Genomic DNA, 15,713 nt, shown 5'->3' with positions numbered 1-15,713 from the left:
TTCGTAAGGGCACTGCTGCAACATGACCATAAACGTTGCACCTGAAACAGCGCGGTGGATTCTGCACAAAAGCTCTAACAGTATAACTGATATAACCTAACTTTCTGTCGCCAATTGGATAGAAACCTAGTTTTGGACACGCTATTCCCTATCTAGTCCACGCCACTACCTTAGACCTGGGCCCGCATAAGGCTGAGTGTGTGGCGGGATAAATCGCTTCCGTGTAGATTTCCTGGAAATCGTTTACACAATAAATAGCCTACTACGGTAATTATCTGTATCTGAATGTTATTATAATAGCCGAATTATATTTCGAATCTTATTTACAGTAAACTTACAAAGGTTTTGTTCAAAGAAAGGTCGTCTTTTCTCTCCAGTACGATAAGGATCGTTCCAATTTAGATTGTCCCACTACCCGATCTGTAGGTTTGTTTCCGGAAGTCTTATGTTTTGGTGTTGGCTCTGTAACTAGCTAGCAAGCAAACTATCATCTCTCATTAACGCTGGTATTTATATATGTTTTTATATTTATTAGAATAGCCTCATATACAGTAACTGCTACATCTTATATCACGAAATGCTACAAAAAAATATATTACTAGGGCAGTCACTGAGTCAGACAACAACTTCCAATAGTAGCTAGCTTTGCTAGCCTGCTAACACAGACACAAGGTTTAGTTGGCAGTATCCTTGCTGCTAACGTTAGCTTACTATCATTTTACTAGACTCGATCGCAGGACTGATTCGCCTGTACAAAAGTAGCTACACGTTACGAACTCTTAACTGTAGCTAGTTACACATAGACAGTTTGCCATGATGTCCGAAGCCACCGTAACCTTCCAGTCTCAGCTCTCCGGAGTCATGGAGACGGTATTCAAGACTGCCATGTACGAGATCACAAGGCTGGTGGAGGATAGCTTCCTGAAGGAGGTGTCCCGGAGCCGGGAGCAGGTTGAGTCGCTGAAGAAGCGGCTGCAGTGGTCGGAGAACAGACGCAGGGAGAGGGACAGAGACGGAGGTCGGACAGGGAAGTGTGGGGACTGTGGGAAGGCTGCCGAGGAGAGAAACTCTGGAACCTCACAGACAGGTATACTGCCCTACCAAACAAAAAGGCAGTAACTGCTCATAGCATGGAACTGAGAAAAATGGCTTTTATTTACTTTGGTTTCACAGTAACCTTATGCAGTTACTGCTAACATGACCCCCATTTTCTCCAAAACACAATACAATAGAGGCAGGATACTTGTCCACATGATTAAGCATGTATTTAATGTAGCAAAAATGACACTAACTCATTTTCGACCAAATGAGCAGTTACTGTCTTTTTGCTTAGTATAGAGAGATACATCTAATGACAGTCACTCTCTCTCAATTCACATTCAATTTAAGGGGCTTTATTGGCATGGGAAACATGTGTTTACATTGCCAAAGCAAGTGAAATTGATAATAAAAAATGAACAGTAAACATTACTCACAAAAGTTCCAAAATAATAAAGACATTTCAAGTGCCATATGTCTATATACAGTATTGTAATGATGTGCAAATAGTTAAAGTACAAAATGGGAAATAAATAAACATAAATATAGGTTGTATTTACAATGGTGTTTGTTATTCACTGGTTGCCCTTTTCTTGTGGCAACAGGTCACAAATCTTGCTGCTGTGATTGCACACTGTGGTATTTCACCCAATAGATATGGGAGTTGATCAAAATTGGATTTGTTTTTGAATTCTTTGTGGGTCTGTGTAATCTGAGGGAAATATGTGTCTCTAATATGGTCATACATTTGGCAGGAGGGTAGGAAGTGCAGCTCAGTTTCCACTTCATTCTGTGTGCAAGGCTGTGCTCACTGAGTCTGTACATAGTCAAAGATTTCCTTAAGTTTGGGTCAGTCACAGTGGTCAGGTATTCTGCCACGGTGTACTCTCTGTTTAGGGCCAAATAGCATTCTAGTTTGCTCAGTTTTTTTGGACATTCTTTCCAATATGTAGAGTAATTATCTTTTTTTTTTCTTCTCATGGTTTGGTTGGGTCTAATTGTGTTGTTGTTGTCCTGGGGCTCTGTGGGGTCTTCTCCAGGTTCATTTCTCTGTAGGCGATGGCTTTGTTAAGGAAGGTTTGGGAATAACTTCCTTTTAGGTGGTTGTAGAATTTAACAGCTCTTTTCTGGATTTTGATAATTAGCGGGTATTGGCCAAATTCTGCTTTGCATGCATTATTTGGTGTTTTACGTTGTACACTGAGGATGTTTTTGCAGAATTCTGCATGCAGAGTCTCAATTTGGTCCCATTTTGTGAATTTTTCTCACAACCATAAAGGGCAATGGGTTCTATAACTGATTGAAATATTTTTAGCCAGATCCTAATTGGTATGTCTAATTTTATGTTCCTTTTGATGGCATAGAAGGCCCTTCTTGCCTTGTCTCTCAGATCGTTCACAGATTTGTGGAAGATACCTGTGGCGCTGATGATTAGGCCGAGGTATGTATAGTTTTTTGTGTGCACTAGGGCAACAGTGTCTAGATGGAATTTGGATTTGTGGTCCTGGCAACTGGACCATTTTTGGAACACCATTATTTTTGTCTCGCTGAGATTTACTGTCAGGGCCCAGGTCTGACAGAATCTGTGCGGAAGATCTAGGTGCTGCTGTAGGCCCTCCTTGGTTGGGGACAGAAGCACCAGATCATCCGCAAACAGTAGATATTTGACTTCAGATTCTAGTAGGGTGAGGCCGGGTGCTGCAGACTGTTTTAGTGCCCTCGCCAATTCGTTTATATATATATTTAAGAGGGTGGGGCTTAAGCTGCATCCCTGTCTCACCCCCCGGGCCCTGTGGAAAGATGTGTGTTTTTGCCCATTTTAACCGCACACTTGTTGTTTGTGAACATGGATTTTATAATGTTGTATGTTTTGCCCCCAACATCACTTTCCATTAATTTGTATAGCAGGCTCTCATGCCAAATTGAGTCTAAAGCTTTTTTGAAATCAAGAAAGTATGAGAAGCCTTTGCCTTGGTTTTGGGTTGTTTGTTTGTTTGTCAATTAGGGTGTGCAGGGTGAATACGTGGTCGGTCGTACGGTAATTTGGTAAAAAGACAATTTGACATTTGCTCAGTACATTGTTTTCGCTGAGGAAATGTACGAGTCTGCTGTTAATGATAATGCAGAGGATTTTCCCAAGGTTGCTGTTGACGCATATCCCACGGTAGTTATTGGGGTCAAATTTGTCTCCACTTTTGTAGATTGGGGTGATCAGTCCTTGGTTCCAAATATTGGGGAATATGCCAGAGCAGAGGATGATGGTAAAGAGTTTAAGAATAGCCAATTGGAATTTGTGGTCTGTATATTTTACAGACCATCAACCCCACAGGCCTTTTTGGGTTGGAGGGTTTGTAATTTGTCCTGTAGTTCATTCAATGTAATTTGAGAATCCAGTGGGTTCTAGTAGTCTATAATAGTTGATTCTAATATTTTTATTTGATCATGTATATGTTTTTGCTGTTTGTTCTTTGTGATAGGGCCAAAAAGATTGGAGAAGTGGTTGATCCATACATCTCCGTTTTGGATAGATAGCTCTTTGTGTTGTTGTTTGTTTAGTTTTCCAATTTTCCCAGAAGTGGTTAGATTCTATGGATTATTTTTGCATAAATCTTTTATTTTTATTTTTATTATTATATATTTTTTATACTGGCCCCCCGTGGGAATCGAACCCACAACCCTGGCATTGCAAACGCAATGCTCTACCAACTGAGCTACATCCCTGCCGGCCATTCCCTCCCCTACCCTGGACGACGCTGGGCCAATTGTGCGCCGCCCCATGGGTCTCCCGGTCACGGCCGGCTACGACAGAGCCTGGATTCGAACCAGGATCTCTAGTGGCACAGCTATTCTTCTCGGGATTCTTCAATTACATTGAGCTGATTTCTGACTTGCTGTTCTTTATTTTTCCGTAGTGCATTTCTGTATTGTTTTAGTGATTCACCATAGTGAAGGCGTAGGCTCAGGTTTTCTGGGTCTCTATGTTTTTGGGTGGATAGCTTTCTCAATTTCTTTTAGGTTTTTGCGTTCTTCATCAAACCATTTGTCATTGTTGTAAATTTTCTATGGTTGTCTGCTTGATATTCTTTTATTTGATAGGGAAGCGGAGAGGTCAAATATACTGTTTAGGTTTTCTACTGCCAAGTTTATACCTACACTATTACAGTGAAACATTTTGTCCAGGAAATTGTCTAGAAGGGATTGTTTTTGATGTTGCCAAATAAAAATAAATAAAAAGAAAATATTGTGTTTGGGTAGATTTCCACACTACTTTCCTTCCATCAATAGCATGTCTTATTCAGTTCCTTTGGCTTTGATGCCTCATGATTGAGCATAGCTCTGTTCAAGTAGAGTGTGCTTTTGCTGTGATCTGATAGGGGTATCAGTGTATTGACTGTGAACGCTCTAAGAGACTCTGGTTTGAGGTCAGTGATAAAGTAGTCTACCGTACTACTGCCAAGACATGAGCTATAGGTGTACCTACCGTAGGAGTCCCCTCGAAGCCTACCATTGACTATGTACATACCCAGCGTCCGACAGAGCTGCAGGAGTTGTGACCCGTTTTTGTTGGTTATGTTGTCGTAGTTGTGTCTAGGGGGGCATATGGGGAAGGGAATGCTGTCACCTCCAGTTAGGTGTTTGTCCCCCTGTGTGCCTAGGGTGTCAGGTTCTTGTCCAGTTTTGGCATACAGGTCACCACAGGCTAGTATTTGTATTTATTAGGGATCCCCATTAGCAGCAGCTACTCTTCCTGGGATCCAAACATATTAAAGCACTTACATTACATATAAAACAAAATATAAAAGTACATCATATGACATTATTACACCACTACCTATCTACAATACAAAATGTTTAATACCACCATACAACAATATCACAATGTGTGCGTATGCATGTGTCTCTTCACAGTCCCCGTTGTTCCATAATTTTTTTAATCTGATTCTACTGCTTGCATCAGTTACCTGATGTGGAATAGAGCTCCTTGTAGTCATGGCTCTATGTAGTACTCTGCGCCTCCCGTAGTCTGTTCTGGACTTGGGGACTGTGAAGAGACCTCTGGTGGCATGTCTTGTGGGGTATGCATGAGTTTCTGAGCTGTGTGATAGTAGTTTAAACAGACAGCTCGGTACATTCAGCTTGTCAACACCTCTTACAAAAACAAGCAGTGATGAAGTCGATCTCTCTTCCACTCTGAGCCAGGAGAGACTGACATGCATGTCATTAATGTTAGCTCTCTGTGCATTTTTAAGGGCCAGCCGTGCTGCCCTGTTCTGAGCCAACTGTAATTTTCTCAAGTCCCTCTTTGTGGCACCTGACCACACTACAGTAGTCTAGGTGCCACAAAACTAGGGCCTGTAGGACCTGCCTTGTTGATAGTGCTGTTAAGAAGGCAGAGCAGCGCTTAAATATGGAAATACTTCTCCCCATCTTAGCTACAATATGCTTTGACCACGACAGTCTACAATCCAGGGTTACTCCAAGCAGTTTAGTCTCCTCAACTTGCTCAATTTCCACATTATTCATTATGAGATGTAGTTGAGGTTTAGGGTTTAGTGAATGATTTGACCCAAATAAAATGCTTTTAGTTTTGGAAATATTCAGGATTAATTTATTCCTTGCCACCCATTCTGAAACTAACTGCAACTCTTTGTTAAGTGTTGCAGTTATTTCAGTTGCTGTAGTAGCTGATGTGTACAGTGTTGAGTCATCCACATACATAGACACACTGGCTTTACTCAAAGCCAGTGGCATGTCGTTAGTAAAGATGAAAAAAAGCAAGGGGCTTAGACAGCTGCCCTGGGAAATTCCTGATTCTACCTGGATTATGTTTGAGAGGCTTCCATTAAAGAACACCCTCTGTGTTCTGTTAGACAAGTAACTCTTTATCCACATTATAGCAGGGGGTGTAAAGCCATAACACAAGTTTTTCCAGCAGCAGACTATGATTGGTAATGTCAAAAGCCGCACTGAAGTCTAACAAAACAGCCCCCACAATATTTGTATCATCCATTTATCTCAGCCAATCATCAGTCATTTGTGTAAGTGTTGTGCTTGTTGAATGTCCTTCTCTATAAGCATGCTGAAAGTTTGTTGTCAATTTCTTTAAGGAATTCAAAATTACAATGCTTATCTTTCATAATTTGGTCAGATATACTTGGATGTGTAGTCTCAGCAATTGTTGCTGGCATGTCATGCCTAAATTTGCTAATCTTGCCAATTAAGCAATTATTAAAGTAGTTGGCAATATCAGTTGGTTTTGTGATGAATGAGCCATCTGATTCAATAAATGATGGAGCTGAGTTTGCCTTTTTTCCCAAATTTTCATTTAAGATGCTCCAAAGCTTTTTACTATCATTCTTTGTCATTAATCCTTGTTTCGTAGTGTTGTTTCTTCTTTTTATTCAGTTTAATCACATGATTTCTCAATTTGCAATACGTTTGCCAATCAGTTGTGCAGCCAGACTTATTTGCCATTCCTTTTGCCTCATCCCTCTCAACCATACAATTTTTCAATTCCTCATCAATCCACGGGGATTTAACAGTTTTTACAGTCATTTTCTTAATGGGTGCATGCTTATTAGTAACTGGAATAAGCAATTTCATAAATGTGTCAAGTGCAGTGTCTGTTTGCTCCTCATTACCCACCATGGACCAACACATATTCTTTACATAAACAACCTAGGAATCACTGGGTCTGGAAATGGGCCTGGGCCTGAAATGGATCTCTGTCACCTCCAGGTAGGTGTTTATCCCCCTGTGTGGGTTCTTGTCCAGTTCAGGCATTTAGGTCACCACTATTACATGTCCCTGGGCCTGGAAATTGTTGGTCTCCCCCTTCTAGGATGGAGAAGCTGTCATTGTTAAAGTATGGGGATTCTATTGGGGGGATATAGGTAGCATACATGAGTACATTTTTCTCTGAGATAATTTCCTTATTCATTTCTAGCCAGATGTAAAATGTTCCTGTTTTGACTAATTTAATAGAGTGGGTTAGGTCTGCTCTATACCAAATTAGCATACCCCCTGAGTCTGTATTTCCAATTTCTTTGAGGAAGTCTGGGTTCCTGCTCTTTAGGCCAAAGGCAGATGACCTCAGACCTTGTACAGTTGAAGTCGGAAGTTTACATACACCTTAGCCAAATACATTTAAACTCAGTTTTTCACAATTCCTGACATTTAATCCTAGTAAAAAGTCCCTGTCTTAGGTCAGCTAGGATCACCACTTTATTTTAAGAATGTGAAATGTCAGAATAATAGTAGAGAGTGATTTATTTCAGCTTTTATTTCTTTCATCACATTCCCAGTGGGTCAGAAGTTTACATACACTCAATTAGTATTTGGTAGCATTGCCTATAAATTGTTTAACTTGGGTCAAACGTTTCGGGTAGCCTTCCACAAGCTTCCCACAATAAGTTGGGTGAATTTTGGCCCATTCCTCCTGACAGAGCTGGTGTAACTGAGTCAGGTTTGTAGGCCTCCTTGCTCGCACGCGCTTTTTCATTTCTGCCCACTAATGTTCTATAGGATTGAGGTCAGGGCTTTGTGATGGCCACTCCAATACCTTAACTTTGTTGTCCTTAAGCCATTTTGCCACAACTTTGGAAGTATACTTGGGGTCATTGTCCATTTGGAAGACCCATTTGCAACCAGGCTTTAACTTCCTGACTGATGTCTTGAGATGTTGCTTCAATATATCCACATAATTTTCCTTCCTCATGATGCCATGTATTTTGTGAAGTGCACCAGTCCCTCCTGCAGCAAAGCACCCCCACAGCATGATGCTGCCACCCCGGTGCTTCACGGTTGGGATGGTGTTCTTCAGCTTGCAAGCATCCCCCTTTTTCCTCCAAACATAACAATGGTCATTATGGCCAAACAGTTCTATTTTTGTTTCATCAGACCAGGGAACATTTCTCCAAAAAGTAAGATTTTTGTCCCCATGTGCAGTTGCAAACCGTAGTCTGGCCTTTTTATGGCGGTTTTGGAGCAGTGTCTTCTTCCTAACTGAGCGGCCTTTCAGATTATGTCGATATAGGACTCGTTTTACTGTGGATATAGATACATTTGTACCTGTTTCCTCCAGCATCTTCACAAGGTCCTTTGCTGTTGTTCTGGGATTGATTTGCACTTTTTGCACCAAAGTACGTTCATCTCTAGGAGACAGAACGTGTCTCCTTCCTGAGCGGTATGACGGCTTCGTGGTCCCATGGTGTTTATACTTGCGTACTATTGTTTGTACAGATGAACGTAGTACCTTCAGGCGTTTGGAAATTGCTCCCAAGGATGAACCAGACTTGTGGAGGTATACAAATCTTTTCTGAGGTCTTGGCTGATTTATTTTCATGATGTCAAGCAGAGGCACTGAGTTTGAAGGTAGGCCTTGAAATACATCCACAGGTACACCTCCAATTGACTCAAATGATGTCAATTAGCCTATCAGATGCTTCTAAAGCTATGACATCATTTTCTGGAATTTTCCAAGCTGTTTAAAGGCACAGTCAACTTAGTGTATTGTAAACTTCTGACCCACTGGAATTGTGATACAGTGAATTATAAGTGAAATAATCTCTGTAAACATTTGTTGGAAAAATGACTTGTGTCATGCACAAAGTAAATGTCCCAACCGACTTGCCAAAACTATAGTTTAACAAGAAATTTGTTCAGTGGTTGAAAAACAGGTTTTAATGACTCCAACCTAAGTGAATGTAAACTTCCGACTTCAACTGTATATTCCAGGATGAGATGGTAAAAGCTTTGTGTTCCATAGTGTCTAGTGTTGTTTTTGTGTGGTTTAGGCCCGGACCATCACAGTAGGTGTGAGAAGAGAATGTTGAGCATCTGACTCTTAGGTCGCAGGATGGTGATTGGGCGGGTGTAATAGTGTTGGGCCTGTTGCTCTGCTCACGTTCTGGGTCTCTCTCGCTCTCTCTCTCTCATGTCCATTGCTCGTGTTTCTTGGCTCAAGCAGGTCTCTTCTTCTTATTGGTGTCCTTTAGTAGTGGTTTCTTTGCAGCAATTTGACCATGAAGGCCTGATTCACACAGTCCCCTCTGAACAGTTGATGCTGAGATGTGTCTGTTACTTTAACTCTGTGAAGCATTTATTTGGGCTGCAATTTCTGAGGCTGGTAACTCTAATGAACTTATCCTCTGCAGCAGAGGTAACTCTGGGTCTTCCATTCCTGTGGCGGTCCTCATGAGGGCCAATTTCATCATGGTCCTCTGTAGCTCAGCTGGTAGAGCACGGCGCTTGTAACGCCAAGTTAGTGGGTTCGATCCCCGGGACCACCCATACACAAAAAATAAATGTATGCACGCATGACTAAGTCGCTTTGGATAAAAGCGTCTGCTAAATGGCATATTATTTATTATTATCATAGCGCTTGATGGTTTTTGCGACTGCACTTGAAGAAACTTTCAAAGTTCTTGAAATGTTCAGCATTGACTGACCTTCATGTCTTAAAGTAATGATGAACTGTCGTTTCTCTTTGCTTATTTGAACTGTTCTTGACATAATATGGATTTGGTCATTTACCAAATAGGGCTATCTTCTGTACACCCCCCCCCTACCTTGTCACAACACAACTGATTGGCTCAAATGCATTCCACAAGAACAATTAACAGGCACACCTGTTAATTGAAATGCATTCCAGGTGACTACCTCATGAAGCTGGTTGAGAGAATGCCAAGAGTGTGCAAAGCTGTCATCAAGGCAAAGGGTGGCTATTTGAAGAATCTCAAATATAAAATATATATTGATTTGTTTAACACCTTTGGTTACTACATTATTCCATATGTGTTATTTCATAGTTTTGATGTCTTCACTATTATTCTACAATGTAGAAAATAGTAAAAAAAATTAGAAAAACCCTTGAATGAGTAGGTGTGTCCACATTTTTGACTGGTAGTGTAAGTATTCAGACCCTTTGCTATGAGACTCTAAATTGAGCTCCGGTGCATCCTGTTTCCATTGATCATCCTTGATGTTTCTACAACTTGATTGGAGTCCACCTGTGGTAAATTAAATTAATTGGACATGATTTGGAAAGGCACACACCTGTCTATGTAAGGTCCCACAGTTGACAGTGCATGTCAGAGCAAAAACTAGCCATGAGGTTGAAGGAATTGTTTGTAGAGCTCCGAGACAGAATTGTGTCGAGGCACAGATCTGGGGAAGGGAACCAAAATATTTCTGCAGCATTGAAGGTCCCCATGAACACAGTGGCCTCCATCATTCTTAAATGGAAGAAGTTTGGAACCACCAAGACTCTTCCTAGAGCTGGCCGCCTGGCCAAACTGAGCAATCGGGGGAGAAGGGCTTGGTCAGGGAGGTGACCAAGAACCCGATGGTCACTCTGACAGAGCACTCTGACAAACCTTCAAGAAGGACAACCATCTCTGCAGCACTCCACCAATCAGGCCTTTATGGTAGTGGCCAGACAGAAGCCACTTCTCAGTAAAAGGCACATTACAGCCCGCTTGGAGTTTGCCAAAAGGCACCTAAAGGACTCTGACCATGAGAAACAAGATTCTCTGGTCTGATGAAACCAAGATTGAACTCTTTGGAGTGAATGCCATGCGTCACGTCTGGAGGAAACCTGGCACCATCCCTACGGTGAAGCATGGTGGTGGCAGTATCATGCTGTGGGGATGGTTTTCAGCGGCAGGGACTGGGAGACTAGTCAAGATTGAGGGAAAGATGAACAGAGCCAAGTACAGAGATCCTTGATGAAAACCTGCGATCAGGACCTCAGACTGGGGCGAAGGTTCACCTTCCAACAGAACAATGACCGTAAGCACACAGCCAAGACAACGCAGGAGTGGCTTCCGGACAAGTCTCTGAATGTCCTTGAGTGGCCCAGCCAGAGCCCGGACTTGAACCCGATCTAACATCTCCGAAGAGACCTGAAAATAGCTGTGCATCGACGCTCCCCATCACACCTGACAGAGCTTGAGAGGATCTGCAGAGAAGAATGGGGGAAACTCCCCAAATACAGGTGTACCAAGCTTGTAGCATCATACCCAAGAAGACTCTAGGCTGAAATCGCTGCCAAAGGTGCTTCAACAAATTACTTAGTACAGGGTCTGAATACTTATATAAATGTGATATTTTAGTTTTTTATTTTCAATAAATTTGCAAACATTTCTAAACCTGATGTTGCTTTGTCATTATGGGGTGTTGTGTGTAGATTTAATCTATTTTAGAATAAAGCTGTAACGTAGCAAAATGTGGAAAAAGTCAAGGGATCTGAATACTTTCCGAATGGAGGAATCACTCTGAAGTGCGGCTGCTGTAATGTGTACCTTCCAGATTTTGGTGAACACTGATCAGTTGAATTGGTGGTAAGATGCTTTATTTCCTTCATCTGCACTGATACGAGGAGACTACATTATTCACAATTCAGCTTTCACCTTTCCATAAGATTAATTTTTCTCTTTGTTTACCTGTGGCCAGATGCAGAGAGGGAGCTTGGCCTGAAGCAGGAGAAGGTTCCAGGGGAGGAGTGGAGCAGCTGTGGGGCCGTGGCAGAGGAAACAGCCTCGCATGATCTGGAGGAGGCCGAGGCCACCAGCCCTAGGAGTACCTCTGAGGTAGCTAGGGGATGGACTAAACACCAGTGTTACAGAACCTTCAGATAAAAATGTATTGTGTAGAACAGATTAGAACTTGTCTGTCAGGAGGAATAGGGGACCGTCATGTCCACTCTATTCATTCACTGTCAGTTTATCCATCATTTAGTCTGAATCGACTCATTAATTTCCTCTGGCAGTCCACAGAGGTCGGAGGTCAGAAGCAGGACAGCCTGCTGAAAGAGGAGGCTCTCCCCAACACTGAACTACGGGAGAGATGGGCCGGCTGCCTGGACGGTGAGTTGAGGAGTTTACAACAAACATAACAGACCATCTTTATGATGATGAGAATGAAAAGGAAAGTAGCTTCTAATATGTTGTCATTGGTATCATAACAAATCAACTTGAAACTTTAAGTTCACATTTAGCATTAGTTACTCTACTACAGTTTCTACTATTACCAATGCCTCTAATGCTAATGCTTCTAATACCTCATGGCTCCTGTGTTCTTCAGGGGCCAATGGTTCGGACGTCTCGGGGCCCAGTAAGAGTTTCAGTGAGCAGGAGCTGCAGCAGTGCCAGGATGACTGGGGGTCCGGTCTAGACCAGGGGCCTGAACCACCGGGCCCCGAGGGAGACCCAGGGGACCCCACTGACCCTCTCTACCGCCCTCGTTACAGCATGGAGGAACTGGGGGGCGGCTTTGAGAAGTCTGGTTACGGCAATGGTGACCATCTTCTAGACATGGAAGGGCTGGATAGGCTTCCTGGTTCTCCGTCTCGTCTGGGGGCGCTGAGCTACGGAGCAGTGGGTCACTACCAGGTGAACCTGGGGGGGTCTGAGGGGGGAGACCATCACCATCGCTCCCACATGACTGGCCCCCATCAGAGCATGAGGGAGCGGATGGGGTCGCTAACGAGGTCCCCCCACCAGGAGGTGGGAGACCTGAACTGCCTGTTGATCAACGAGGAGGGGTACCCTGAACACGGTGTTCCGGACATGGGTAGCAGAGCTGGCCAAAGGGGTCTAACCTCCATCCACTCTGGAAGCTCAGCCCACAACAACACAGAGAGCCTGTATGGTGCCGCTGATGACTTTGGACACTCTCTAAACCTGAGAGATCGTTCACAAGAGCAGGTAACCGGAGGAGGGGGGAGGCGTCACGCCTGCAATCAATGCACAATGACCTTCCCAGACTCTGGTTCCCTCAAGGCCCACAAGGAGAAACACAAAACTGGGAGATGGTCGAGTTTAGGGCCAGGGCGTCTATACTCCCGCACCCAGTGCGGTAAGACCTTCACCCAGGCCTGCAACCTCAAGGTCCACCAGGCCGAGGGACTCCACCTCTGCAGAGATTGCGGCAAGGGCTTCACCTCCTTCTCCGACCTGAAGAGGCACAAATGCAGCCAGACGACAGACAAGCCCTACTGCTGCTCCCTCTGCGGGAACAAGTTCAGTCGGCTCTGGAACCTCAAGCTGCATCAGCGCATTCACACGCAGGAGAAACCCCACCGCTGCACCATGTGTGACAAGAGCTTCACACGGGCAGACATTTTGAAGGTGCACAAGCGCACCCACACTGGGGAGAGACCGTACTGCTGTGCTGTGTGTGGACTCCGCTTCAAACAACTGAACCATCTGAAGTCACACCAGCACAAACACAGGCCGAATCTCGTGGACTGAGTGGTGGTCTAGAAAACAACTATTTTTTGTTTAGTTTTAATTTGACATTGAGAACATTTATTTTTTGGGTGATCAATTGTTTATTAATAAGGACATTGAAAATATGAACTGTTGGAAATCTAACCCTGTGTTGAATAAGAATGTATGCCTTAAATTATAGACTGTCTATGAATTGTCTGTCATAATGACCATGCCAACCTAACAAACATTTGAAAATGGGGCATTCATGTGCTTGTGGGATGTCGTAAGTCTGCCATGATTGTGTTCAAGTGCTTTTGAAGTCCGAACAAATCTTCAACCAATAAACATTTAGCTAGTTAACGTTGCTAATAAAAGTTAGCTTGCTTAACATTGACAATATGTCAAACTAGCTACATTATCCTAATTGATAGACTTTTCTGTAAAGAATTTGATTTTTTGTCATGTTTTGGTTGAAAAGGTGAAAGGTAAAACGTCACAACTTGGGTAACAATATTTTTTCAGCGTTTTCTACTTCTAATTACGACCTGGAGGGTCATTCAAGTCCAGCGCAGATTTTTACATAAAAATAAAAACATTTTAATGCATCTATACCGAACAAAAATATAAACAACAATTTCATTGATTTTACTGAGTTACAGTTCATATGAAGATATCAGGTAAGTTATATAAATTCATTAAGCCCTAGTATATGGATTTCACAACTGGGAATACAGATATGCATCTGTTGGTCACAGATACCTTCAAAAAAATGGGCCTCACAATGGTCCTCAGGATCTCATGGTATTTTTGTGCATTCAAATTTCCTTAGATAAAATGCAAATGTGTTCGTTGTCTGTAGCCTATGCCTGCCCATACCGTAACCCCACCATGGGGCACTCTGTTTGACAAAACTCCACATTTAATCAGCTTCTTGATATGCCACACCTGTCAGGTTGATGGATTATCTTGGCAAATGAGAAATGTTCACTAACAGGGATGTAAACAAATTTGTTCACAATATGAGAGAAATGCGCTTTTTGTGCGTATGGAACATTTCTGGGTTATTTTATTTCAGCTCATGAAACATGGGACCAACACTATACATGTTGAGTTTATATTTTTGTTCAGTGTAGTTCAAAACCGCAGAACATAAAAACCATGACGTGAGACGTAAACACAGTACACCTACATTCAAACTTGTTTAGGCTTATAACTTTCCTAATGAATAACAAATGACGAATAACCAGAATTGATGTTTTAAATACAAATAACCAACTCAATTCAAGTCAACAACTTGTAAAAACATTTTTACACTTAGCGACGTCATTCTCTTGCAGCATGATTCTTCCACACAACAAAATCAGCCCCAAATGTTTAGACAACAAAAGCTTTGACTCTTGTAATCAATACATAAAATAACAAGTCCTTCCAAAGCACTGTGAGAATAGATTGGGATCCCTGCTTCGATAAAACTAACATGGCTGGGTTTTGAATTCACAGCAAATAGAAAGCCGATATGAGGGAATAGTTATTTCTATACACCCTATTCCCTATACAGTGAGGGAAATAAGGATTTGATCCCCTGCTGATTTTGTACCTTTTGTCCACTGACAAAATGTTTTATCAGTCTATAATTTTAATGGTAGGTTTATTTGAACAGTGAGAGACAGAATAACAACAACAAAATCCAGAAAAACACATGTCAAAAATGTTAAATTGATTTGCATTTTAATGAGGGAAATAAGTATTTGACCCCATCTCAATCAGAAAGATTTCTGGCTCCCAGGTGTCTTTTATACAGGTAACGAGCTGAGATTAGGAGCACACTCTTAAAGGGAGTGTTACTAATCTCAGCTTGTTACCTGTATAAAAGACACCTGTCCACAGAAGCAATCAATCGGATAGATTCCAAACTCTCCACCATGGCCAAGACCAAAGAGCTCTCCAAGGATGTCAGGGACAAGATTGTAGACCTACACAAGGCTGGAATGGGCTACAAGACCATCGCCAAGCAGCTTGGTGAGAACAGTTGGTGAGATTATTCGCAAATGGAAGAAACACCAAATAACTGTCAATCTCCCTTGGCCTGGGGCTCCATGCAAGATCTCACCTCGTGGAGTTGCAATGATCATGAGAACGGTGAGGAATCAGCCCAGAACTACACGGGAGGATCTTGTCAATGATCTCAAGGCAGCTGGGACCATAGTCACCAAGAAAACAATTGGTAACACACTACGCCGTGAAGGACTGATATCCTGCAGCGCCCGCAAGGTCCCCCTGCTCAAGAAAGCACATATACAGGCATGTCTGAAGTTTACCAGTGAACATCTGAATGATTCAGAGGAGAACTGGGTGAAAGTGTTGTGGTCAGATGAGACCAAAATCGAGCTCTTTGGCATCAACTCAACTCGCCGTGTTTGGAGGAGGAGGAATGCTGCCTATGACCCCAACACCACCATC

The 15,713-nt window shown here is 42.6% G+C and overlaps 1 protein-coding gene across 1 annotated transcript; it reads left to right on the top strand.

The window, feature by feature from the left end:
• The first annotated feature begins 430 nt into the window (after positions 1-430).
• LOC311110157 (uncharacterized protein) lies at positions 431-13,766 on the top strand. The gene is made up of 4 exons (XM_084188712.1): positions 431-1,087; positions 11,494-11,630; positions 11,810-11,906; positions 12,124-13,766. The coding sequence occupies exons 1-4, from the start codon at positions 814-816 to the stop codon at positions 13,290-13,292; spliced, it is 1,677 nt and encodes a 558-aa protein (XP_084044838.1). The 5' UTR covers positions 431-813; the 3' UTR covers positions 13,293-13,766.
• The last annotated feature ends 1,947 nt before the right edge of the window (positions 13,767-15,713 follow it).

This window comes from Coregonus lavaretus (genome assembly GCF_964263955.1).
Source record: "Coregonus lavaretus genome assembly, contig: SUPER_35_unloc_2, whole genome shotgun sequence".
Lineage (NCBI taxonomy): Eukaryota > Metazoa > Chordata > Actinopteri > Salmoniformes > Salmonidae > Coregonus > Coregonus lavaretus.
Note: the sequence above shows the minus strand (reverse complement) of the source record. Positions and strands in the feature narration are given on the sequence as shown.